At 34.2% G+C, this 27,552-nt stretch overlaps 10 protein-coding genes across 10 annotated transcripts; 5 read left to right on the forward strand and 5 right to left on the reverse strand. All coding sequences in view use genetic code 12, as the record gives it.

The window, feature by feature from the left end:
• Positions 1-927: 927 nt before the first annotated feature.
• CTRG_05611 (uncharacterized protein) lies at positions 928-2,298 on the forward strand (the record flags this gene model as incomplete). Its single annotated transcript, XM_002551267.1, has 1 exon — positions 928-2,298. One exon carries the CDS (start codon positions 928-930, stop codon positions 2,296-2,298), a length of 1,371 nt encoding a protein of 456 aa, XP_002551313.1.
• A 311-nt stretch (positions 2,299-2,609) lies between these two features.
• On the forward strand, positions 2,610-4,079 carry CTRG_05612 (E3 ubiquitin-protein ligase; the record flags this gene model as incomplete). The annotated part of the gene is made up of 1 exon (XM_002551268.1): positions 2,610-4,079. One exon carries the CDS (start codon positions 2,610-2,612, stop codon positions 4,077-4,079), a length of 1,470 nt encoding a protein of 489 aa, XP_002551314.1.
• Positions 4,080-4,272: 193 nt separating this feature from the next.
• On the forward strand, positions 4,273-6,120 carry CTRG_05613 (phosphoribomutase; the record flags this gene model as incomplete). Its single annotated transcript, XM_002551269.1, has 1 exon — positions 4,273-6,120. The coding sequence occupies one exon, from the start codon at positions 4,273-4,275 to the stop codon at positions 6,118-6,120; it is 1,848 nt and encodes a 615-aa protein (XP_002551315.1).
• Positions 6,121-7,122: 1,002 nt separating this feature from the next.
• On the forward strand, positions 7,123-8,151 carry VAN1 (Van1p; the record flags this gene model as incomplete). Its single annotated transcript, XM_002551270.1, has 1 exon — positions 7,123-8,151. The coding sequence occupies one exon, from the start codon at positions 7,123-7,125 to the stop codon at positions 8,149-8,151; it is 1,029 nt and encodes a 342-aa protein (XP_002551316.1).
• Positions 8,152-8,682: 531 nt separating this feature from the next.
• On the reverse strand, positions 8,683-9,618 carry CTRG_05615 (uncharacterized protein; the record flags this gene model as incomplete). The annotated part of the gene is made up of 1 exon (XM_002551271.1): positions 8,683-9,618. The coding sequence occupies one exon, from the start codon at positions 9,616-9,618 to the stop codon at positions 8,683-8,685; it is 936 nt and encodes a 311-aa protein (XP_002551317.1).
• Positions 9,619-9,881: 263 nt separating this feature from the next.
• Positions 9,882-10,766, reverse strand: CTRG_05616 (GCY protein; the record flags this gene model as incomplete). The annotated part of the gene is made up of 1 exon (XM_002551272.1): positions 9,882-10,766. One exon carries the CDS (start codon positions 10,764-10,766, stop codon positions 9,882-9,884), a length of 885 nt encoding a protein of 294 aa, XP_002551318.1.
• A 443-nt stretch (positions 10,767-11,209) lies between these two features.
• On the reverse strand, positions 11,210-15,880 carry MDS3 (Mds3p; the record flags this gene model as incomplete). The annotated part of the gene is made up of 1 exon (XM_002551273.1): positions 11,210-15,880. The coding sequence occupies one exon, from the start codon at positions 15,878-15,880 to the stop codon at positions 11,210-11,212; it is 4,671 nt and encodes a 1,556-aa protein (XP_002551319.1).
• Positions 15,881-18,641: 2,761 nt separating this feature from the next.
• On the forward strand, positions 18,642-22,424 carry SLK19 (Slk19p; the record flags this gene model as incomplete). Its single annotated transcript, XM_002551274.1, has 1 exon — positions 18,642-22,424. The coding sequence occupies one exon, from the start codon at positions 18,642-18,644 to the stop codon at positions 22,422-22,424; it is 3,783 nt and encodes a 1,260-aa protein (XP_002551320.1).
• Positions 22,425-22,595: 171 nt separating this feature from the next.
• Positions 22,596-23,825, reverse strand: NOP13 (Nop13p; the record flags this gene model as incomplete). The annotated part of the gene is made up of 1 exon (XM_002551275.1): positions 22,596-23,825. The coding sequence occupies one exon, from the start codon at positions 23,823-23,825 to the stop codon at positions 22,596-22,598; it is 1,230 nt and encodes a 409-aa protein (XP_002551321.1).
• Positions 23,826-24,073: 248 nt separating this feature from the next.
• Positions 24,074-26,065, reverse strand: CTRG_05620 (uncharacterized protein; the record flags this gene model as incomplete). The annotated part of the gene is made up of 1 exon (XM_002551276.1): positions 24,074-26,065. One exon carries the CDS (start codon positions 26,063-26,065, stop codon positions 24,074-24,076), a length of 1,992 nt encoding a protein of 663 aa, XP_002551322.1.
• Between the last annotated feature and the right edge of the window lie 1,487 nt (positions 26,066-27,552).

Consider the following 27,552-nt stretch of genomic DNA (forward strand, 5'->3'; position numbering starts at 1 on the left):
TAAGAAAAAGGAAAGAAAAAACCCCTCGGATGTCTACAATTATGGACCCTTTCTTTGAAATTATGTCAACGAAAATAATAATAATACTCAAAGAAAAGGAGAAATAATTGGGACCTGAAATTCAATCCTTTTAAATGTCGTGTATTTATTAGTATTCATATAAACGAAAGAAATAATAAAAAAGAAGAGAAAAAAAAAATAAACTGTTCAGATGTATTAAATGTATCATATGTATAATAATTTTAGTAATACATAAAAAATGTCATTTGATTTAATAGCGTTCTTATTCCTATTGGTCTGATTCTTTTATTTTTCTTTTTTTTCTTTGGTTTTAGTTCCTGAGATTACGACTCCAGGGGGGGCTGGTTACATCGTAACTTAGTCGTGTATGTGAAGCGAATTTATGATTTTGTGTTTTATTATTTCGGTTGTTATTAGCGCACTTTGCAACAAGCAAGCCATCTTTTTTTTTTTGCTTTAATTTAACATTCTCAGAAGTGTATGCAAAACAATTATGTTTTCTAAAATTTATTACTTATCACCAGCAATTCCAAGTTGAACCCTCACCATACCACATAAATAATATTGTATTATTTTTTAAACTTTGTTAGAATAAGAATGGAATTAAAAATTGAATGATCTACTACACTAAATCAAAAATAATAAAAGAGAATTTCTCCTTTTTTTTAATTATTATTATGAATCTTAGATTGCACATGGGGTTGGAATTGGTTAGATTGATTTCGTCTGATCTATACATTTAAAATACCATCCCCTATATATATTTAAAGTATAAATACTACTAAATTTCCATCAATTCCAAAAAGGAATTTATATATTTCTTTTATTCTTTCTAATCAGCTACTTATTATATTTTCAATTTAATCAAAAGTCACTCGCAAACCCTACCGTACTTATAGATATACCATGATTTTCAAAATATTCAGAGTGATATTGATTATATTATCACTTATTGTTGCAATCTTACAATTGTTTGCAATTACCGGTTCCTACAAAAATCAAAATTACCTTACTGACACCTACCTTATAAATTTCCATCTTGATAATTTGAATTTAGGTGCAGTAATAGACTACTCCAAATTAACTAAAAGAGAACTCCAAGAAATAAGTACCCCAGTTAACTACTTTGATAAAACCAAAAAGAGATCTCCAAGTGCTCCATCAAAGAGAGAGGCACAAGAATCCGGTTGGTATTATCTTCCAGGTTCTCAAACTACACAAAGTGCAGGTGATTCCCAATCTGCTTCTGTATCAAGTGCTACATCTGCTGCTACTTCTCACCAAACTGCCACTTCTGTCTCCAAATGGTGGAATCAAGCTTCTGGAACTGCTGCTGTTTCTGGTGAAAGCGATCTCCCTGCTACTGCAACCAACGTTGGTCAATCTGGTGAAACAACTCTTGCTAGCCAAGCTACTGATGGTAGCTCTACATCAGGTGGTTATTACACCACTGTTGCCCAGGCTGTCCGTGATTTGTTAGGTGATGTTAGTCCTCAACAATTAGGTATGGCTCAAGTTTATTCCATTGGATACTGGGGTTACTGCCGTGGGTATGTTGTTCAATCAGGAGACAACAACAAAGTTTTTGACAATGATCATGTTGTTTACACTTGGTGTTCCAAAGCCAAAGTCAACTTTTTCTTTAATCCACTTACTGTATTTTTGGATGAAATGAAGAAAACCGTCAAGGGGGTTGGTATTGATGCTCAATCAACATATATCAGTGAATTATCATACACTCAAAGAAGTGAATTACAAGTTTTGATTGACAGCTTACAACAAGATGATTTGAATTTACCAGGTAATCTTGATAAAAACTTAAACACTTTGCACAATTTGACTAGTGCTTCATTTGGTTTATTATTCTCCGTTGCAATTTTGTCATTAATTTCTGTTATTATTCAATTATTTGCCTTCTGTTTCTCTCCAGAAAAATGCTGCTTATCATTCTTGAACTTTTTGTTCCAAAGTATTATTTGTTTGCTTGCAATTGTCGGTGCTGGTATTGCAACAGGTACTTATCAATATGTTAGAAGTCAAGTTAATGACAACACTGATATTTATGGTGTCAAATCTTTCTTATCTGTGAATTTCAACGCATTCATTTGGTCTGCTGCAGTTGCTTCAATGTTAGTTGTGTTCTTCAACTTATTGGGTCATTGTTGTGGATTATTTGGCCACAGAAAACATTACAGAACCATTAGACATGAAGAAGAACATCATGACGATGACCATGAACATGAACACCATGAGAAGGAGATGTCTGATAGTGAATAATCAAACTTTCGTTAACACAAACCCGTATACACACTTTCAATTCTTGAGTACGTTGATTAATCTTATACATAGATTTTATATATTGCATTTTTTTTTCTTCTTTAATTATTAGTTAGATAGGTTATGTTTGATTTTAGTTGTTGTTTTTTTTAAATATTAGGACAGATTTTCATAGTTTTGAATCACTTTGTAAAACTCAGAAAACCACAAGCCAGAAAAAAAAAAAAATAAAAATCTCGCAGACAAAAAAAAAGAAGAAGAAAACAAAAAATTTCAATTATACTAGACATCTCGATAAGTCATCAAACCAAATGATTTGTTCAATATCAGGAGAACCGGTTAAAGAACCAGTTGTTTCCCCAAAGAGTGGGGCTATATTTGAAAAGAAACATATAATTAATTACATATCAACAAGTGGAACCGATCCCATAACTGATGAACCATTGACAGAAGATGAACTAATTACAATAAAAACAACAGAAAACTCGAGCACCATTGCCCCACCACAACTTCCTACTTCATCAAACACATCTATTCCTGCATTACTTTCTACATTTCAGAATGAATGGGATGCCTTAGTATTAGAAATGTTCACATTAAGAAAACAATTAAATCGTGCCAGAGAAGAACTTAGTATCGCCTTGTATAAACAAGATGCTGCTATTAATGTAGCTGCCAAGGCAATAAGAGAACGCGATGAAGCAAAAGAAGCATTGGAAATGCTAACCCTGTCATTAAGCGTGAGAGATGAACCAATGAATGATGTAATTGAAGATAGCAAAGAAGACAATCTGGTGAATAAGATGCAAGAGTTGGAAAAAATTACCAATGCTAGGGATGAACTTTTCAAAGTACATAAATCACAAAAAGTCAAGTTTCCATTTGATGTGGATACCGTTGTTAAATTAGAGTTGACTAATAAAAAGGATGTATTTGAGTCTGAAAAAGTTTCACAATATTCATACAATAAAAACATCAAGACTATTGTGGGGGTATGTGAAAATTCGATAATCAAGCAAAGTTTCATTGATGGAGTGACTTCATATTTTGAAACTGCCAAACCTGAATTAGCGGCTATATCCAACAACGGTGTTATTGCAGCTGTTTCTTCAAACATTGTAACATTTTCTACTACTGAAAGTTCCATTCCATTGACAGGTGAACCTAAGCAAATAATACCCCATCTGTCGCTAGACATTTTCATTATTATTACAGATAAAAATTGGATGGTTGTAAACACAAAGTGTGCATTAGTCACACACAACATCGTCTTATCATCAGCAGCACTTCATTATGACGGAGAAATTTTGGCTGCACAAGTTGATAGTGAAATCCAATTATTTAGTATAATATCTGGCGATCAATTAGGTAAATTTAGTGTTGGTTACAATAACGTCGTCAAAATTGAATTTGCTAGCAATGGGTACTGGTTACTTGTGTTGTCTGTCGAAAAGTCTACAAGTTTGATACAAATTTTTGATTTAAGAAAAGGAACAGAAGCTCACAAACTCGATTTCAATGATACAGTACTTAATTTTATCATTGATCCAACAACAAGTGCCCTTTTGACTTTTACTAAGAAAATGTACACTATTTCCAGATATACCAAAAAAACCAAATCTTGGTCACAAGGTGAACCTGAAAATTTGGATGCTTCATTCAATCCAACACATATTGAATTATGTACCACAGTTTCTGATATACTTGATAATAACCCAATTGAAGTTTTCACAGTAGACTTGAAGAAGAACTCATTGGTATATAGTGAAATAAGTAAATAGTTTACTATACAATGTAATACTAGTTTTTTTTTTTTTTTGGCAACCCTAATTCTCATCGTTTGGAGTTCGCAGTAAAGCATTAAAAAAATTTACAACCCGAAAAAAAATTATAGCTGATGGCATTTTCTATTCATTATTTTTTTTTTCTAGCGCTACGTCATCTACACCACCACTAGCTGCAGCCTTATAAACCATGTCTTCTATTAACCACAATGAAATCGACAAACTTGTCGAATCTTGGTTGTCAGTAGATATTAATCCAGAATCAAGAGAAGAAATTCAACAATTACAACAATCTCAGCAATACGAAAAATTGGATAAAAAATTATCCCAAAGAATAGCATTTGGCACTGCCGGATTGAGATCATCCATGGAATCAGGGTTTTCACACATGAACGACGTCACTGTTTTACAAGCATCACAAGGTTTAATCAAGTATTTACTCAATGCAAAACCAACTTCAATTGTTATAGGATATGACCATAGATACAATTCTCAAAGATTTGCTGAAATCTTGGCTAGTGTCGCCATTACTCAGAATGTGAAAGTTTATTATTTGGGATCAGTTGAAAACTTTTCAAAGGAAACATTAAAGTTAACTAAAGGTGATATTAAGAACAATGATGCTGCTGACAGGGGATATGTTCACACTCCGTTGGTTCCATTTGCAATTGATCATTTCGGTGCAACTGGTGGTGTTATGATTACTGCATCTCATAACCCAGCTAACGATAATGGTTACAAAGTGTATTACCTGAATGGCTGTCAGATCATTCCTCCTGTTGATAAAGAAATTGCCGACTCTATTGATAATAATTTAGTTCCATGGGATGGCGTTTGGGACGTTTACAAGAACATTAACCAAGCAGTTAAAGATGGCTTGTTGGTTTTAGTTAGAGATGAGGTTATCCAAGAATACCTTAAAGGGGTCCATGATAAACTAATCAAGAATAATAATTTAGATTTCAATTTTGTATATACTCCAATGCATGGGGTTGGATTAGAAATTTTTGAAAAAGTGATTGGGTTATTCCATAGTTCTCAGTGGAAAGCCGTAACTGAGCAGGCGCTCCCCGATCCGGCATTTCCATCGGTTAGTTTCCCTAACCCCGAAGAAAAAGGTGCACTTGATTTGGCAATAAAAACTGCCAAAGAATCAGGATATAAATTGGTTATAGCCAATGATCCAGATGCTGATAGATTCAGTGTTGCCGTTGCAACAAAAGGCCAATGGAAACAATTGACTGGTAATGAGATTGGATTTTTATTTGCCATGTATATTATTGAACAACAAAAGACATTGGGTAATGTATATTTAGTTAATTCTACTGTCTCATCACAAATATTGAAAGCAATGGCTGAAAAAGATGGGTTCCATTTCCAAGATACCTTAACTGGGTTCAAGTGGATTGGAAACAAAGCTATTGATTTACAAAAAGAAGGCTACAATGTTCCATTCGGATACGAAGAAGCAATTGGATTTATGTTTGATTTGGTTCATGATAAAGATGGTGTTTCTGCTGCTGTTATTTTCTTACAATTATACCAAAAATGGTTCAGTGATGGAACAGTAGATGTCACTGATAAGTTACAAGAAGGCTATGCCAAATATGGTTGGTTCAAAGACTATAATGGTTATTATAGACTCAGTGATATGTCCACATTAGGTAAAATCTTTACCAACATTAGAGGTTCTTTCAATGGAGATTATCCTGAGAAAGTAGGTGAATTTGAGGTTACTGCATGGAGAGATTTGACAGTTGGATATGAATCTACCACCAAAGATCACATTCCTATTCTTCCAGTTGATTCTAGTTCTCAAATGATTACAGCTGAATTTAGATTACCAGATGATAAAGATGCTGTTGTTAGATTTACATGTAGAGGATCGGGTACTGAACCTAAATTGAAACTTTATGTTGAAGGAAAATCAGTTAAGAACGAGAATAGTGCAGTTGATATTGCTGTCAAATGTTGGGACACATTAAAAGAACACTGGTTTAAACCGGAACAATACAATTTACAAGAAGTAAGACCTTAGGATATAGGAGAGAGTATTATTATTAGATTTCTTATATAGGAGTCATTTATCAGGTGAAATGCAGAACGCGTAAAATATATGAAACACGAAACGTGATGAAATAATGAAAAAAAAAAAAAAAACATTGCTACGGCGAGCGGGAAAGGAAGACAAAAAAAAAATTGATTGTTCATTTTCTGTATAATGGATGGAAAAACAGCAAAGACAAAAAAAAAAGCTTTCCTTCTACCAGGGAACAACGAAAAAAAAAATATACAACACCAAGTAAATAACGAATCAAAGAAAAAAAAATACATTGATACTTATTCACTTTTAAAGTTAGATCGAACATTCTGTATTCTCATTTATTTACTGTTTTAAAAGGAAGAAAAGAATCCTAGTAAAGAGTCCTATTTGGAGATAGAAGAATTAGGTGAATTAGTGGTAAATTATTATTTTCACCTTCTTGCATTGTTGTCTGATACAATTCATAGTCTTTTTTATTTGACAAAAAAAAAAGTCATATTCTACCTGATATGTATAGTGAAAAACCGAAGAATTCCGATTTACCAATGTATGTATTTTGAAAATGGATGAATTCATATAGTTCTCGAAAGGACAGCATACTAACATTCATCTTTTTTTTTTTTTAGATTCAATAAGCTTACGCCTAGGAAACATTCCAAGCGTATATTGATCAAACGAGTGTTCTATTCGGTGATATTCATATTGATCACTTATAGCATCTTTAATCGGTTGTTTTCCAGTGATGATGACAGTCGATTACCGTCATCTGGTCAAGATCTAGAAGACCTTGATGATAACAATGATCATGAAGTATACAAGGTTACCAAGGATGGTGTATACAAACAAGACACCAACGGAGATGTTGAGAACGAAGAAGAAGAATTACCAGAAGTTACTAGAGAAGACCTTTATAAAGGAAACGTTGATATTTATGACTTGAATGACTACCAAGGATCACGAGAAGGGGCCAAAAATGGAGATATTTTGTTGTTCCTTATGCCTTTGAGAAATGCCGAACATGTCTTACCAATGGCATTCTACAATCTTATGAATCTTACTTATGATCATAGTTTAATTGATATTGCATTCTTAGTATCTGACTGTTCTCCAGATGATACTACTTTGGAAACTGTGTTTGAATATTCCGTTGCCTTACAGAATGGAACTTTGGTTGACTTGTTGAAAAAAGAGGAAGAATCCAAATCTGGGGCTAATGTAAAAGGTACCAATGATTTATATCAATCCTATATGGAACCTTCATACATAGAAGGTGTTAAAAAGGCATACAGTAACCCAGAATCACATCATCCAAATTACAGAACTCCATTTAGATCCGTCACAATTTTCAAAAAAGATTTTGGTCAAGTTATTGGACAAGGTTTCAGTGATAGACATGCTGTTAAAGTTCAAGGTATCCGTAGAAAATTGATGGGCAGAGCAAGAAATTGGTTAACCTCATCTGCTTTAAAACCTTATCATTCCTGGGTGTATTGGAGAGATGCCGATATAGAAACTTGTCCTGGTAATGTTATCGAAGAATTGATGCTGCACGATTATGATGTTATGGTACCTAATGTGTGGAGACCATTACCTACATTTTTAGGAAACGAACAACCATACGATTTGAATTCCTGGATTGAATCCGATGCTGGTCTTGAATTGGCCAAATCTTTAGACGAAGATGATGTCATTGTTGAAGGTTATGCTGAGTATCCAACGTGGAGAGCACATTTAGCTTATATTCGAGATGCAAATGGTGATCCTCGAGAAGTTCTTGATTTAGATGGTGTTGGTGGTGTTTCAATTCTTGCGAGAGCCAGGATTTTCCGACAAGGGGTTCATTTTCCAGCATTTACATTCTTAAACCATGCTGAAACTGAAGCTTTTGGTAAGATGGCTAAAAAAATGGGATTCAAAGTTGGTGGGTTACCTCATTATACTATCTGGCATATCTATGAGCCTAGTGAAGATGATTTGAAAGAAATCGCCAGATTAGAAAGAAAGAAAAGAAGACAAAAGAGTTAGCACCTCCTTGATTATCTTTGATTTCTGATTTATTGTTTAGTGCAAAATATTATATAATAGATGTTTATTATTATTATTATTAGTAGTAGTAGTATTACTATCCTTTTACATTCACAATTGTTAAATAATACGTATATATATTCAGTTTTGGATAAAAAAAAACAAAATTGAATATAAACGGTCAAAAACAGGTTTTTTAATTTGAAGTGTCAGTAGGAAGGCAGGGTTTTGTAATCCATGTGAATATCGTTCGATACTCACGTTCAGAGATTGTTCACGCATCCATTTTAATCATCATAGTGAAATTAAAAAACTTCGTAGCATATAAGCATAGGTTTCGAACACTCGACATTTCTTTGAAATGTGTCCAGAGCTTTCGAATTCCAACTATGCCAAATGAGGAAAATCTCACATTTTTTTGAAAATCCACATGTTGCAATGGTTAGACATGTATTGGTAAGTAAATACGATAAAGTTTATTTTTGGATCAGTTTCTTTTGCTAACATGTCTATTTACCTTGTCTATTTAACCTATGAGATAATAACTAACCAACTAAGGACTGAGTAGAAAAGAGCAACCGGATACATGGCCAACAAAACTCTACCTGGAAATACACCCGAACATTTTACACTCATTACACCAGCAAATATACTCCAAGCATCCAACACGATCATGACTATAATTCTCAACCATCTCCATTTAATTACCAACGTACTTATCAACTCCCCAACAACAATTGGGAACATTGAATAACCGATAGCGCTAATAGCTGACAAAAATGAAATAGTACCCCCTAATAATTGAACGTTTAATCCAATGACAAAATAAAAAATCCAAATGAATGCAAATGAGCCACTAAATACTTCAGTAGTTTGTTTTTTGTTTGTAAACGCCAATACAATCGAAAAAACCAAGGAGAATATAAGTGGTCCCCAAAGATCCCAATCCAAATTATCTTGATTAATCAATTGATTACTTGAAATTCCTGTTTCTTCCTCCTCTTCCTCTCCCTGGTTTACAGACATCACATTACCTAAAGATTCAGGAATACTAATTCCATTAGATTGTGCAAAAGTTAAAAACCTCGATTGTTGTTGTTTAGCTAAATTTGCCAATTGCATTGGCCATACAACAATAGCTAATCTTTTCCCAATTTGTAATAAATCTCTCTTTAGTGTTTCCCAAACTGGTTCATCTAATGTATCACCACCAGTATATTGTCTTTCTTTTATTTTGACATTGGATGGTAATGCAGAATCACCGCTACCTCCAGCAAACCCGGAAAATGGTCCAAATGCTGTAGATAAATCAACTTTAGGAACAAAATTGAATGCTGAAAATGGTGATGTTGAGGAAGTGTTGTTGGCATTCAGTGACCTAGTATTACCTGTATTATCATCATCTGCAATAATAAAATCATCAACATCTGGTGTCACGTTATTTGTTGAATTCCAATTGTGTGACATGATTGAATATTAAAAGGTGGTTATATAGTTTACTGAGTGTTGTCAAGATTTACAAAGGAGAGAGAGACAAATGTCATAAAAAAAAATTGGAAATCAATCTCTCATGAAAGAAAAGAAAAAAAAAACAGCTGTATGGTTACAAAAAAAAAAAAAAAAGTCGTGCATTAAAATCAATCCTGTGACAAACTGTACGAGTTATTCAACTCTTGTATACTTCTAAATAAAAAGTCTATTGTAATTTCTAAACAAAATCAACCTTTAATCTAATCTTTGAAATTGTTGAATGGTGGGTCACAAGTTCTAACTTCACCTTCAGTTAAAGAAATCTTATTCAAAGTTTCGAAATCTTCATCTGATAAAACAAAAGTTTTCAAATTTGAAATGATTCTTGCATCAGTAACTGATTTAGGTAAAACAACAGTTTTTCTTTGAACAGCCCAAGAAATCAAAACTTGTGCTGGTTCAACTTGATTCTTTTCAGCAATTGCTTGAACATCTTTATATTTGAATAATGGGGAACCAGTTGAACCCAATGGAGAATAAGCTTCCAAAACAATACCTTTTTCTTGCAAATAGTTGTACAAGTCTGGTTGAGTCAACAATGGATGAGCTTCAACTTGGTTAGTGGCTGGAACAACATCAACACCTTCAGAAGTCAACAATTTTTCCAATTTCTTAACGGTAAAGTTGGAAACACCAATTGCTTTGACTTTATTAGTAGTTTTGTAAATTTTTTGCAATTCTTTATAAGCATCAACAAAATCATAATCTGGATAAGGAGCATTGGTAGCCTTGTCAGTAGAAACAGGCCAATGGATCAAATATAAATCAACATAATCCAATCCCAATTTTTTCAAAGAAATATCCAATGCTTGTTGAACATTTTTATGCTCAGTATTCCATAATTTGGTAGTGACAAAGATTTCTTCTCTTGGAACACCGGAGTCTTTAATACCTCTACCAACATCTTCTTCATTACCATAAATAGCAGCAGTATCAATGTGTCTGTAACCATTTTTCAAAGCTGTCAAAGTGGCGTTGTAAACATCATCCGGGGCTGATTGCCAAGTACCCAAACCAACGGCTGGGATTTTAGCACCGGTGTTCAAGGTAAGTGTATCTTGGTTAACTTTCAATTGAGCTGGCATTGTTGTGATAAAACTGATTTGAATTGTTGAAATGAAATTAGAAAAAATAACAAAAAAAAATAAAGAAAAAGAGTAAAATATATATATAACAGAAATGAATGGGAAACTGTTGATTAATATATAGTTGAAGCAAAAATGAATAAAATTGCTGGACGAAGCTTAACGAAATTTTCTGTCCTTATGCGTCAAATTTAGAGCCACACAATTGATTAGAGAGTGGAAAATAAAACATTTGTAGCACAAACAGGTTATGAATTAATAAGCAGCCCAACAAAGTAATTGATTCCGACACCATGATGTAAAACTACAGTTTACCACGTCAAATGGCAAACAAACTTTATTCTACATTGGTATTTTCAAAATAATAATATATAAATTGTCAATTTTGATACACGAATACAAATGAATATTGGTACTTTTTTTTTTCTTATGTCATGTCACAGTCACCTTTTAAAGCTACTCAACAAACCAAATTTCTTTCGTAAAGTTGCAGTTGCTGTAGTTTTACTACTTGAATCGGAATTAATACTAATATTATCACTATTTCCTCCATTTGTTCTTTCTAATTTAGGAGCAGCTGAGAAAATAGACACAGCATCATCGGCGCCACCACCACTACCAATCGAGCTAGGGCTTTCTTTCTTTTTATGACTACTTCCTAAATGGAAGAAGCCATGTTTTTTTGTCGATGATTTGATTGATGAAGCCGAACTTTGCAATTTTTCGGATGGCTTATGAACAGTTGATGATCCAGTGGGTATCCTTGATACCAAATTATGTGATCTTGTTTTCGAAATTCCGTCTGTTCCCATTTGTCTGTCATTGTATGGACCTTCAGTAGCAGCCCTTTCAACTCTTTTAGTATGAATACCACTGTTATGATCGTTGTTATTACTGTTATTGTTTGATGACAGGAATGGCAATGTAGATGAAAGTGCTCTTAAACTAGTATGTGACGCAATTCTTGAAAGTGAAGATGCGCTTTTAGTAGTGTTTAATGATATGGTTGATGATGATGGAGGAACAGGCGAGTCTTCTTTGATTGAACTGTTTTGTGACGATAATGGAGGCCTTGTTGGAGTACTCCTATTGGTGATACTAGAACTTCGAGATAGACCTGGCTGTTGCACTGGCTCTGTTGATTGTTTAGAAACCGGTGAAGCTGCCATTGCTTTTGTAATTGTACCCTTGGGTGATTGAACAGTTGGAGTTGATGGTGGCAATGGTGAAACTGGCTGGTGAACCGAAGCAGTATCAATATTTGGCAATTGTACTTCCTTTGTACTGTTCGACTGTTTATGTGGCATTTGTGCAGCTTGGTAGGCAATTTGTGCCATAGCTGCCTCGGTTTCAAGCTTACTCTTATTGAACTTTGTAGTCATGGCCTTTAAATTTGAAGCTCTAAGCAATAATTTCATATCTGTAACCAATGTAGCGGTTTCAAAAATTAAATCAATCACATAGTCTGAAGGCACGGGAGAGTCAGGAGCTACTAACTCTTCAATGGTAATAGAGGCATCTAAATTGTCTTCTTCTTCAGGTTGTTTGTCGGTATCTAAATCTTCATTGATACCACTAAACGCATGTCTATCAAACACTGATTTAGATCTTGGCCCAACTGATGGTAATGGATTATCACGAGCTTCCAAGTAATGCAATGCATATTCTTTATCAACTTCGTCTTCTTCACTAGTGGAACTTGTCTTTGTACCATCATCCTCACCATCATCTTTTTCTTGTTTCTCCAATGGCTTATGGGAGTGTTGACTGGTTACAGATTTTTTCTTCCACGACAATGCAACACTATCTGCATGATTCTTAGATGTTTTCTTCAATAACGTGATATCAAGATAACCATCATCAACACTGTCCAAAAATCCTTCGTATTCATCCAATGGGAAAACATAATCATTGGCAACAGAGATATTAGCTTCCAGTAGTAAAGCAAAGTAGCGAGTTTTTAATTTACGTGCCTCGCTGATTATATATGCTTCTTTCCTTCCAATCACCCCGAATAGAATTTCACTTATTAAATCGTAAAGTAATGGAACTCTAAAAAACTTTGAAATCAAAAGATTGTCCATTAATGTTGGAGCTAATAACCACTTATTACCAATCTGACCGGTGTACAAGTATTCACAGAATGCCTTGACTGTGACTGTAGTGAAGGGTATATATAGCTTTCTTGGAACCAAAGAAGGTTCCATTTTAAATGTTTCATTATCAATATTGTCAAAATTCAACAATACATTATCAAACAAACCATCTCGCTTCTTATTGAACTCTGGTGGGCTCACTGAACCATCGTCTGAAAATCTATTGTCCTGCTCTTCCGCAGTGCTACTTAGCCTAGTAAACGAAGATGCGCCAGACGAAAATGAATCAAATTTTTCTTCAGAACTTCGGTCCATGATTTCAAATGGTTTCTTTCCAAATGATGAAGGACCGATACCACCGGTATTAGAAGGTGGAGAATGCCCTGTTGGAGGCTTTCCAAAGTTTGGCTTCAAATTAGGAAATGGTGCACTGAATAAGTCTCCACTATTATTTCCACCCATACCAGTGATTCCATTACCACTACCACCATTGCCTCCAGGACCAGATATTGAAGGACGTGGAGACGAAAATGGAGAGTCCCTTGGTGATCTCGAAATTGGGATGTTTCTTAACGCTGTCAAAGTATGAATCAATGACGATCTTGGTGAACTTGGGTCTTGAGAGTTCTTTCTTGATGTACTTCTGTAAGATGCTGGAGCCGCAGGTACGTTTGGAATCTGCTCTTCAGGTAATGGCAATTGTGGTGGAATATCCTGCAAATGAGATGTCAATAATGAACTGGCATTTGATTGTGAAGAACTTACTGAAGCTTTTCTAGGAAGTACTTGATGTGGGTCGACAGCTGAGGAAATTGAAGTCCCAAGTCCTCTTTCTTTCGGACATTCGTCACTTTCCGCTGTTGAGCTGGAATAGTTCTGAAATGGCAATCTAAATTGAGGCACATCTTTAATTGATTTGTTTTCAGCACTCACGCGAACTTCCTCTTTCTTCGGATCCTGATCATCGGATGGTGGTGAGGATGACTCGCTTAATGACAATTTAAGTTGTGGCATATCTCCAGATCCAGATGAATTTGATTGACTGGTCTTGGATCTTAATCTTTGACCATCGTGTAAACCCAATGCTTGGTCATTTTCAAACTTATCAACGGCATTAACATACCCTCTCGCTAACAACTGAATGAAAAATCTTCCCCATCTTTCCATCAAAACGGCAGACGACACAGGAATTCTATCACCATTACAAGACACCATCTCAAAATCTGACAATAAGTCACCATATCTATCAAATGCATTTCTTCCCAACGTTACAGCTTCAGGTGGGAAAACGGATCTTATTGTTGTGTATGTAGTCTTTGGTGCTGCGTAATGAACATATTCACTAAAGCTTACTGCCGTGGGGGACTGATCACTAGAAAATGAAGTCATTGATTTCTTTCTTGCCCTACTTCCTGTCACTATCGATGCATCATCGTTTCTAATTGTTGGTGCTTGTTTGGGGATAACTTCTGGTGTATGATCGCTTCCACTGTCTGTCAGATCCTCACGGTTGCTTGAACTTGGTGAAGTGGTATTGTTTCGTGATGGGATATCCAGATTAGAATGATTTTCTTTAATGTACAGATCACCATGGTATACTATATTCCCATCTCTGTCGTGATGATAACGACTAGTCGACAACTCTGAACTCACTAAAAGATTTGTGATTGGCAAACTAACAGTCAACATTACAGTGAAAAATCGTACACAACTTGTCGTTTTCGATGTTAAATTATTACCAATTAAAACAACCTTATGATGCGATTGCCATGCAAAACCACCCCAAAATCTATGACTACCATAGTCGTGGTTACAATAGATGTTTAATCTTGACCATTTACCAGTAGGTTTGTTATAAACAAAAATTGATATATCATATTCGTCAGGTAAAAATCCTGTGATGACTATGTTTTGACCGAATAAACCACCAGTTGGATAAGATAAATTATATGGGATAACGGAAGCTCGTTTCTGTGACGCGTCAGATCGGTGAAGCATTAAAGGCTTTCCATGCTTTATGCGTTTCCTCCCAACCTTAAAAGAAAGTAATGGATTATGGCCCTTTTGTAGGTCATATTTTGTACTATCGTATACTATTATTGATTCCATACGCTTACCAGGAGTTGCAGGTACATTCTTGTCTTGTAATGGTTTTTGAGCTTCGAATTCTTCAACAAAGTTGACAATGGAACTGGTATTGTTATCGATGTTTAAATAGTGTTGATCATTTGCTATAAATGCACTTAATCCCGATTCTTCATCTTTTTGCTTATTGCCAGTTGATGCCACGAGAGGAAATGGCTGTGACCCAACATACCTTTTCTCCACTAAATCAAACAAGACGTTGTCATATATAGGTTCTGAATTTTTATCTTTGCCTCCCGCTATGAATATACCAAAATGATCTTTTTTGTTCACAAATGATAAACTAGAAATGACAGTCATCTTATGGTTAAATCGAGGTACTGGGACAGCATCGTCTTGTTCAAAATTTGATCCATCATCCAACAATGTCCATTTCATGGCTTCTAAATCAAATTCCCACAAGTCATTAAGTGGCACAAGGCTGATGTTCGACTGTGGTTGTTGCTGATCTCCTTCATTGAGAGCATGATCTGGGAGACCCAACCCTCCAAACAAGTAGATACAGTTATGTAGAGAGCAAATCTGGTGAAACAATCGTGGTTTTGGACGGGGAGAATTTTCGTCAATAATTGCACGAGACCAGCTTCTTTCAATTAAATTTAAATAGAATAATTCTCCTGATAAATACTTGTCGTAACTTTTAAATTTTGAGTTTGATATATTGACTCTGTTGTAAAAGATTTCATTGATCTCCTGAATAGTCTGGTGAAGAATTTCAAGACCAATGGTCAAACCACCATGTGTGAAAACCATAGAATTATATAAAGTCGATGCAGAACCAGTTCTGACATTCAAGTTTAATCGATCGTCTTTTTCAGTTGGAGGTAGTTGTAAGCTATAACACGCACTTGCGGTTGGTATTAATGTCGCCATGTTTTCTTGTTTTTGGTTTTCTTTCTATTTCTTCCGTTATTTGTTGATAGCTTTTTTTTTATTAAATAAAAAGTGTTGTTTTCTATTCCCTCATGAAACAATTAAATTCGACGACAGATTATGATGGTGGTAAAAATTGTTGGTTTTAAGTTGTGGTAAAAATTTGGTGGATAGAAATGGAATTGAAAGGATTTTTTTTTTGGGTTTGTTTCTGTAAAGTGAGAAAGTCCTTTTTTCTCTGTATTTTTTTTTTTTTTGACTTGGATGTCTTTACGTAGAGGCGAGTAATAAATAAAATTAAAATATTGAAAATAACAAAGGAACAAAAATTTAAGAGATGCTGAAATTCTAGTTCAAGTGTATTGGATAACAAGTAGAGCAATGATAAAGGACAATTGAAAGTATAATGGTACTATATCCGCTATGGTGAATTGTGTAAATAAAATGGGAAATAATATTTCCTCGTAATTGACTAAATTGAAACTGAGAGAAAAAGAAAAAAAGAGAGAAAAACCAAAGAAAGATTTTATTCATGTTCAGATCTATTGTAAGAACTAAAAATTAAAAATTAAAAACTAAAAACTAAAAAAAAAGGAACCTATTCTACTGGTTATTTATCCTTGTTCATAATACACAGAAACACTCTTGTTGGGTAATGCAATTAAAATAAATTATTTAGATAGAAAACCGGAAGTGTGTTGGTATTGCTTGTTATCATAGTTTTTGTACACTGGGTCTGGATGTAAGGGCTACAGGTTCCTTCAAAAGTGAGAATAGTGGGGAGACAATACCAGATAATATATGTACTGTAGTTGGCTATTGTCGTAAAACCAAAGTACTAAAAATTACAGATAATCTAAATTGAGAAAGAGTTAAATCAGGAGGCGTTCAATTTCCCCTATATTCAAATGAACGAACCAATTAAAGTTGAATTGTACACTCATGAATCTTCTTATCAAATATTTGTAACTCTGAGAGCCGCAAATTTCAGTTTCATTTGCCGTATGAATATTTCTCATATACGCTGCACGTCTTTTTTCTTCTTCATCATCATCATCTTCCACAGATCCCTCCCCCACCATAATTGTAACTTTCAAGCGTGAATTTCTTAATGACATGATATCCCACCCCTCCATTTGTAGGTCTAGTTTTCACAAAATTTCAAAAGTCATTCATAAATTAAATCAATATTGTGGAGAATAATCAGAGTTGTCATGACCCAGATCCTCTGAGAACATTTGAATCTTGTGGCTCACAAAGCAAAGAGAGATAAAAAAAAAATGAAAGCCAGACCGAATTTCCACAATAGGAAAATCGAAAGTTTACATATGATACGGTATCTTGAATTGAATAAATAGCTTAAACAACAATCATAGTGGGGTTGTGATTAGAGATGAGTATGGATTGGATCATTAATGTAATCAAACCTAATTAATTTCGTTTGAAATTTGTACCAAATATTATGTAAAAATCTATAAAAAAAAAGGGGGACCACGAGTGTTCACCAACCAATGATAACAAGATAACAAAAACTACAAATCATCTTACAATGACATGTTTATGTTACAACCAATAAAAGTGAAATCAAAAACACAACAACTTAAGTTTTACATACTCTACTAACTATTGACAGGTACATGCGGCGAATTTGCACGTGACGTTTTTGTCTTTTTACCCCTTTGAGATTTTTGTACAACACAATAAATTGAACGAGAATTCTAGAAATAGAATAAAAGGAGGACAAAGTTATTAGAGAGTTTGTGAGTTATAATAGAATACCCATAGGAACCACCTGTAGTACAGGATAATCAGACGATCATCTAAGATAATATTTTATTATCAAGAATATGTAACACTTCACAATTATGGGGTAGTTAACAAATTATAAGTGATCAATTATACTATCAATTAAAAGTATAAACAAAGAACCCATGTCATCAGAAGTATAATCTAATTCAAGTATATCAAGTAGGCTCTATATTTATGTGTTGGTTATGTTGTTTAAAACTCGATGATGATAATTATGTTTAGCAAATCCCGAGCCATCCATGCAAATGTTGAAATAAACAAAAAATTGATAAAAGTTGTGGATAATTATTGCAAAATACTTTTGTCCACGTTCCCCACCACCACCACCACCGCATACACGGCCTAGCTCGCGGGTTACTACTCATCTTCTATTGAAAGTAGAAATTATCAAACAAAAAAAAAAAAGAAGACAAAACCAAAACAATAAAATGAAATTTACTAAAAATTAGATAAAAAGAAAAAAAAAACACTGAATTGTCCATAAACTACACACATCATCATTACCACACCACAAATTATCAACGATATTGGTATCATATTTGTGACGTAGTAGTATTACTGAAATATATATAGTCAGACAATCTCTATCATAATTCCTTGTAATCAACTATAGAGACAAAAATATTTATCTCTGTTGTACAATTGCTTTAGCCTTGCAATCAATTTCATACAATTTTGTAATTTTTTTTATCTTTTTGCTTTTCTTCTTCTTCTTCTCTGTTTGGTTTTTCGGCAACACTTCCACGCACACCCCCTTTCTTTTTTCTTGTATGAATTATGCAATACAGTAGACAAAAAAAAACTCGACAACCAAAAACTTTTTCTCTTCTTTAATTTCAAGTTTGCTATTTTAATTTATTACAACATTTTAGGACCACTTTTTTTTTCATATTCTTGACCAATTGAAACTATCAGCATTGTAATATTTGAAGAAAAGAAACTATTATCCAAAATGTCTGAAGTTAAAGAACCTACCAAACCCGAATCCAAGAATATGTTAAAAAAATTGGCATCTGGAAGTAGTTGGGTATCTCCATTTAGAACCCAACCGGATGAAAATGATCCAAAAGCAAAGAAAAAAGTCAATTTATACAAACAATTCAGAGAATCAAACAAAATTGACAATATCAAAGTCCCAGTTAAATATTCTTACCACCCAACTTTGGAAGCCGAGGCCAAAAAGAAGAAAGAGCAAGAAAAAGCTGCTGCTGCTACTACTACTTCAACAGATGCTGCTGCTACAGAAGAAGAAGAAAAACTTGATAACGAAGCCAAGGAAGCAGAGATCGAAGATGAACAGCTCAAAGACGAAAATGAACCAAAGGATTACACTGAAAATGGTAACGAAGATGCTTCAGCTGATGCCAAAGCAGAACAAGAAACCCTCGATGAAGCTGCCAAGGAAAAACTTATTGCCGATGGTGCCCCAATTGAAGGTACTTCTTCCACTGCTGCTCCTACTGAAGAAAAGGAAAAACTCGATGGGGAAGCTAAGGAAGTTTTAACCACCAATGGCGAAGTTCAAGCTAATGGTAACGATGATAACATCGAGCAATTGGTTAAAGAAACTCCAATTGAATTGGTAGACCAACCGGTTAAGACTAAATATGAACCAGTTGAATTACCAAACAAAGAAACTTTAGACAAGTTTAAGGATAAGCCAGCTATCTTGAGACATTATACTGAATTGAATGCCATTGGTGTTGGTTCAATTGCCAATAAAATTGAAGATCCAAACAAGGTTGTTGAATTGGGTTCTGGTTTGAGAATGACCCAACAACAATTGTTGGATATTGCTGCAAAGAGAGTTGCACCAGTCATCACCAACATCAATGATTCTGTTTCTAAAAGTAGACAAGAAGATGAAATCAAGAGACAGCAACAGATTTCCGAGAAAGTCAAGAAGCACGAAAACAAATTACAATCCGAATTTGAAAAGTACTTGGGTAAGATTGGCAAAAAGAAGGACAAGTTCAACAAAGAAATTGATCTCAAATTATCTAATATTGGTGGCCTGATCCAAAGATCCGACAGTGCTGCAGTTGAATTTGAGAAAACCACTAGAGGTGAAATTGAAACTGCCAACAAAGAATTTGAGGAACGTGAAGCTAAGGCTGTTGAACAACATGGTACTGATAAAGAAAATCTTGTAAAGAATCACGAAGAATTGTTAGCTACCAAAAAGCAAGAATTGGAAGATGCTAAGACTGGCCAAGAAACCGCTACTCAAGAAATTGAAGAATTGAAAGATAAAAAAACCGAATTGGATGACAAAAATTCCGAATTGGCTGATAAGATTGAGCAATTGACTGCCCAATTGAATGGTGAGATTTCCAAGTTGGACGAATTGAAGGAACAACACAAGACTCACCAAGATGCCATTGATCTTAACTTGTCAAAGAAGGACGAATTGGACAACAATTTGACTACAGTTCGTAAAGATCTTTCCGATAAACGCGAAAGACATACTGCTTTACTGGCTGAAATTGGAGTTTTATCTGGTGCTGCTGCCGCTTATGCTGCCAAATTAGCTTCTTTACATACTGATAAAGAAGACAGAGCCAAGAGACTCAATGAAGCTAAAGAAACTCATGCTTCTTGGTTACAAGAAAAACGTGAATTAGCCGAACAAACTGCCAGAGAACACGAACGTAAGAGATTGGAAGCAACCGAAGAGTATGAAACCAGAAAGCATATGGAAGAATTGGAAAGACAAAGATTGAAGGAAGAACGTGAAAGACAAGAACAAGAAGAGGCTGAAGAAAGAGAAAGACAAGCCAAGAAAGAAGCCGAAGAAAGAGAAAGAAGAGAAAAAGAAGAAGCTGAAGAAAAGGCTAGATTAGAGAAAGAGGCAGCTGAAGAGCAAGCCAGAAAGGAAAAGGAAGAAGCCGAAGAAAAGGCAAGAAAGGAAAAGGAAGAAGCTGAAGAGAAAGCCAGAAAGGAAAAGGAAGCCGAAGAAGAAAAGGCCAGACTTGAAAAGGAGGAAGCAGAAGCACTTGAAGCAAGAAAGAAAGATGTCGAGTACAAGGTTTCACAAGCTATTGTTGAAAGAGAAGCCAATCAAAAGAAATTCGAAGAGGAAAGAGCTGAAGACGAACGTATCTATAACGAGCGTAAGCTTAAAGAAAAGGAAGAGCAAGACAGATTGTTGAAGGAAATTGAAGATTTGAAGGCCGAAAAGGAAAAAGCTATTGAATTGGAGAGAGAAGAAGCTGAAAGAACTGCTCAACTCAAGTTGGATCAAATCAAGAAGTTGCAAGAGGAACATGAAGCTAAACTTAAATTGTATGAAGAAAGAATGGCTTTTGAAAATTTGCAAAAACAAAGATTGGAAGAAGAAGTTGAAAACTTGAAGAAGATCCGTGAATTGAGAGAAGAAAAAGCTAGATTGGCTATCGAACAAGTTAAAGATCCTAAATTGGAAGAAGTCAAGAGATTGATTCAAGAAAGAGAATTGGAAGTTGATAGATTGGCGCAAAAACTTCAATGGGATCAACCGCCAGTGAAACCAACTGAAAGTTCTTTTTTAGGGATTAGCAATGATAGTCACAAATCTGGAGCCATCCCTGTTCCTAGTTCAAAGGACGTTGTAGGAGGCGATGTCAATACTAAAGAAATTTCAGGAGAGAAGAAGAGCGGAAGTGGAAGCAATGCTGCAGGTATTACTGCAGGCTTTGTTGGTGGTCTTTTGGCTGGTACTGCTGCCGGTGTTGGTGCAGGATTAGGAGCTGCTGGTTCAGCAGTATCTGGTGCTTCTAATGCTATTTCATCAGCTGCTGGTGGTGGTAGTGGTCTTGGTGGTAGCAAGAGTGTGAATGTTCCTCAAAGTGAAAGTGTTCCAAGACGTCAAGTTGATTCTCTTGTCGCCAAAGTTGAGAATATGGAACCGGTTTCTCCAAAGAAAGAACTGAGTGGAATTGATGTTGCTGAACAAGCTGCCGAGAAAGCAGCCAGTGAACAAGCTGCTACTGAAAAGAGAGCGGCCGAAAATTTAGCTGCTGAAAAGGCAGCTGCTGAGAAAGCTGCCGCGGAAGAAAAAGCTGCCGCCGAAAAGGCAGTTGAAGAAAAGGAAGTTGCTGAAAAAGCCGCTGAAGAAAAAGCCACTTCTGATAAGGCTACTGCTGAAAAGGCAGCTACTGTGGCCGCAGCTACCGTTGCAGCATCAACCGTGGCACCTGTAACTCCTACCAAAGCAAGATCTAGCAGTCTTACTGAAAAGTTTAAAGGTTGGGGTAGAAAATTGAGTGCTTCTTCATCCAAGGAAAAATTGGCTTCTCCAGTTAAAGAAAAATCCAAGGAAACTAAACCGGTCACTAAAGCTAAAACCAATGGTGATGCTGTTGTTTCCAAAGATTCTGAAAAGCCAACTACGGAAATGAATGGTGATAGTAGTGTCGTTGCTAAAGATGATAAGTTACCAACTGGTGGAATTACTGCTTTAGATGCTGAAAAAGATGCCGTTGTATCCAAGGATGTCAAGACTATTGGTGGTGTTAATGCCAATGATATTGAGGACAAGCCAACTGGATCTGTTGCAAGAGAAGAACAAAAGAATGATACCGAAGTTGGTGACGATGAATCATATGAAATCCAATCAGTTTATGAAGTTGTTTCTGATAGTGAATTCGAAGCTAATAAGAATGATCCAAATTACTTTGAAGTCAGTTCTGAAGATTTCCAAACCCATAAGGATTTGGAAAATAAAGTTCAACTTTTAGAAAGAATTGACGAATAGTAAAATGTCGGAGAAGAGTTATTCTTTTATTTTTCTATTATCCAACAAAATGTGTTTTTTTATTTTATTTTTGTTATCAAGTTTATATGTAATCTCTTTTTTTTTAATTATTTTTATTATCTTTGTTTATTATAAGTATATTGTTGTACTTTAAATCTAAATGTATAACTTTTAATCAAATTTGATCTTTTTACCAGCGGATGGAACGATAGCAGCACTTGCACGTTGAGCAGAAGCTAAAGCAACAGAAGATTTCATACGTTTATTTGATTGTTGAGGACCAGAAGAACCTGAAGTTTCTCTTTCACGGTATTGTCTTTTTCTTGATGAATCACTATTATCATAATTATCATATTGCTTTGGTTCTCTTTGAGTATATTCTCTTTGTTCATATCCTTGATTACCATAATCACCATTATTATTACTAAGGTTATTATTATCATTATTACCATCATAATTATTATTATTATAATTGTTATTTCTATTCTCATTTAATCTTTTTGGTCTTTTAGCTGATCTATCTTCACCATATTCCATTCTTAATTTTCTATTAATAAAAATTTTGGTTAATTTTGAATTTAAAGCATTAGTAGCACCTTCTTCATTTTTAAAATCAATAAATGCAAATCCTTTACATTTCCCAGTATCTTGAAAAGTAGCCATTCTAATTCTTGTTATATCACCACAATGTCTAAAATGTTCTTCTAAATTATCTTCAGTTGTATCAAATGATAAATTCCCAACAAATAAAATCCTACTTGGTGGATTCTTTGATGCTGATGATGATCCTTCTGTAGTTGATTTTTCAGGACGACCTTCAAATGAATTTGCATTTTTAATAAGTAATTTTCTACCATTAAGAATTTGTTCAGATAATGATACAACTGATTGAACATGATTTAAACTTGGTAAATCAACATATGCAAATCCTTTAATTTGTGTACCTTTTTTAGGAATATTTATTCTTGAAATATCATCATTTTCAATTTTAGTTTCTAAATCAATTGTTTTATTAGTTATAAAACGAATAATATCTTCTTTAGTTGTATCAAATGATAAATTACCTATCCATACACCAAATTCAGATCTTTTTGATTCTTTTTCTGGTTCTTCTGGTGCATTTTCAGGTTTTGGAGCAGGATGTTTTTTAGCTAATTTTTCTAAATCTAATTTACCTTTTTTTAATTGACGTTGTTGTTTTTTAGATAATGGAATTTGAGCATTTAAATCAATTTCAAGTTCTTCTTTATCATCATCATCATCTAATTTACGTTTTTTTTCTTTTTTATCTTTCTTCTCCTTTTTGTCTTTCTTCTCCTTTTTATCTTTCTTAACTTTCTTTGGTGTTTCTTCTACATCTGAAGTAACTTCAGATACTATCTGTTCTTCTTTATCAGACATGTCTATGGTTCTTGGTGTATATAGTCTCTTTTTTTTTTTTAACTTTTCCAAAAGTGAAACTCATCTCAATATTTTTTTTTCTACTTCGCAGTTTTATTCATGTCTCTTTACCATCAAAATGATTTTCACGTGACACAAAACAGATGACAACTCTTTAAATCATTTATCATTAATTACAAAAGAATACAAATCATCTACTATATAAATAGAGACAAAAAAAATTCGGATATGAAAACATTCATTACTTTTTAATTATCATCAATCATTTCCAGCCATAACCATTTTCTCCATAATTCTCCACTTTCTAAAATAATATTATCTATGAAATTTACTTTATGTTTCAGATCAAAATTCGAATCATTACTGATGATAATTCTATTGGTGGGTAACAATATAGGATCATCAGTATTAGAATTCAAATTCAGTGGCAGACCCAATGGAGATGTTGAATTAGATGAAGAATTTGAAGAACTACTCATCCTTTTTTGAGTAGCATTCATTTTATTCTTCAGTTTATACTTGTATGATTTGGTTGGTAATCGTGATAAATATTGTCGTATTTCATGTTGATCTAATTCAACCAATGTATTTTCTTTTGATTTTAATAATGACAATGAAATAAAAATCAATGCAATATGAGGATCAACTCTAGAAAAAGGAATTGAAAAATTTGGACTTGAATCCAAGATTGATGAATGTGAAGTATTTCGTACACCTGGCGATGTAGATACTTTTTTGGAAATATGCAAATCATTATGTAAATCATTAATCAAATCTTTAAATGAACTTGTCTTTTTATCTCTAGTTAAACCTTGATTATTTTTAAATCTTTCAACATTATTATTATCTTCGGATCCAACAGACCAGAATATATCTGGACCTAATTTCTCCAAAGTATTTCTATTGACATAGTTTAATTTTTCATAATAGTAGTTAAAATCCCTTCGAGGGTTTTTCAATCTCCAGCCCAACATAAAATCCCAGATCCTACCTCTGTCATATTTGGACCAAACTTTTGTACCACAAAATTTCAACCACCAAATTAACCATTCATCATCCAAACATCCAAATTTGGTTAAAATTTGTTCTTCATGGAAATATTGTGATAATTCAGGTAATAGCTTACGTAAGCAATAAATAAAATACGAGACCCTTTCTTCAATAGTTCCTCCTGTTTTAGGTAATGTAGTTTTATTTACTTTCATAGATTGTACATGTGAGTGATCCAAATCAGATGCATGTTTCGATACTTCTGATTTTTTCCTTCTTGATTCGGGTTCAGGACAATGCAACAATACCAATACCAATCTCTCAAAAACTTCTCTAAATGACATATTGGAAATCTTTTCATCATTATAAATCAAATTCTCAAGGTAACTTTTTAAATCTGGGATATTGTCAATATAATTTGAATAATCATCCATTAAATTAATAACCAAAGATGAGTCAGCAGTAGAATAATCTCTACCAACCAAAACCCACGGAGTTTTTGGAATTGGAGGAAACCATTCTGCTAAATTCAAAGCAACCCAGGTCAAAGACAGATCATATTTGATAATTTTCCCCCATTTTAAAATAAATTTCAATACTGAATCTTCCAAAATCGATAGTATTTGATGTTCCAATTCACTAACAGTATATTTTGATTGAGAATATTTGAGTCTTTGAATGTATTTACCAAGATCACGTTTTATCTTTTGTCTAATCTCTTCATGTGGATCACTTGGTTGTGGCTGTGGCTCTTCCCTGGTATCATTACCCTGATTTAAAATTCCATCTTTAATACTTGAATGTTCACTATTAATCGGACTACCAGTTGTGGATGTTGAGCTTGATGTGCTCGAACTACTTGATTCTTTCATTAAATCTTGATCTGGTTGTATAAATGGATTGATGACGAATGGATGTGATTTTAATAATATTGGCCAGACTTTAAACCTGAGAAATGGAGGAATCCCCTTTTGTCTAGTAATCAATGCCAAACCATGATGATTTCTAGTATTAAGGTATTCTTTACATAAATTAAACACTTCCAAATCATAATTAAATGAAGGTTTGAAATCTTCTAGAGAAATAGATCCTGAGGAAGACGGAGGTGGCCCTTGGGGTGGTATGATTTTCAATAATTCCGGTTCTTTTACTTCTTCAATATTATTAGGAGTGACAAGTGCAGATACATCTGGAGACCCTGAACTTCTTGAAGATGACATCAGTGATTCCTTTGCTGAGTTTTCAAACATTTAAACAATGAAAAAGACAAGGGAATTCTCTGTTTTGGTGTGGAAGAATGGGTGGACTAGGAATGGTGAAAATAAATCCAAAACAAAAAAAAAATAATATATATATAGAAATATAGAACACGGAGGAATGAACTATAGGGTCGGTGGATAAATGATGATGAGAGAGGTAGAGATGGGAGGAATGAAGTAGATTTGTAAACTTGTTCCTACAAAAATCGACTTATTTCTAAAAATTGAAGCAAGAGAAAATTTTTTTTTTTGTCTCTGCCAATTAAAGCTAGTCGCGTGCGACGTTTAGTGATGATTTCATTAATTCAATAAGAGACCTTTCTTCCGAAGGAACAGTGTTGATTTCGATAACGAAACTCTGTTTTGAGCAATGATGATGAGGACACACGATTCTAGCAATCATATTACTAACATTTTTCTAGAGTCAAAGAGAAAAGGGGGGATAGTAATACATTTGATTCTCAAACAACTGATTTATGGGCGTACAATAGTGAGTCTCCCACCATCAGTAGATTCGTAGGCATGAAATTGTGTACACACGACATTAGCATTCTAGGGTCGTGTATAATGAAACAAAAATAGAAAATCAAATTACGAAAAGAAGAAAAACACACACCAATTCATCGCTGGCTAATAATACATTAGTAATGGTAAATGGAGAGAGAATGGTGAAACGTACAACCGAGAGTGTAGTTGTGATTGCTATTTTGATTGAATGATATTTTTTATTTTATTTGGGGAACCTATCAGGACATAGAATGTAAAGCCGGCTTTGAATAGAATTTTGATAGATTGAGCATTAGAATATTAATGTTCACTTGCCCCTCTGTCGAGCAAAGAATAAATAAATAAATAAAAACACCCGTTGCTATGGATATTTGTTCCGGTTGTAATTTTCCCTATTTAAAATTTCACTCATCCGGATTTTTTATTGCCGGAAGTTCTCCCATGCAAAATACAATGAAAAATAAAAATGTTTCATGGGGTTATGATGACCTACACAAGAAATGCATGTAGTCTGACGATGGTAAGGAAAATAATAAAATAAAACACCTCAATAAATCTACGAGAAGTGATAAACGAGATTTCCATCGTGATCGTGATGGTGATGGTGATCAACAACTTACTGACGGAGACAAACTTAAAACACAGCCTGTAATGAAAGTCCAGAGAAGAGAAAAGAAGAGAACTTAAGTATAAGTGAACACTTAAACTCCGAGTGGGAAAGCCAAAACTGAAGGAAATAATAATAGTAGAACCCCTGCGAGATCTTCCACGGAATCTTCGTACAGATTTTGCTCTCTTACTGAATGTCCCAGCTGCTTGGTCCTCTCTTTTGCTTGTGCTTTTGCTTTTTTTTTTTCTCCCTCGCTCTCTCTTTGTTTCGCACAAGCATATTACTGGTCATCAAATTGTGTACTGTATCTGGAGATTGTTATTGTGACACAATAAATTTTACATCCGAAATATCCTTTAAG

Source organism: Candida tropicalis (assembly GCF_000006335.3).
Source record: "Candida tropicalis MYA-3404 genomic scaffold supercont3.9, whole genome shotgun sequence".
Classification (NCBI taxonomy): Eukaryota; Fungi; Ascomycota; class Pichiomycetes; order Serinales; family Debaryomycetaceae; genus Candida; species Candida tropicalis.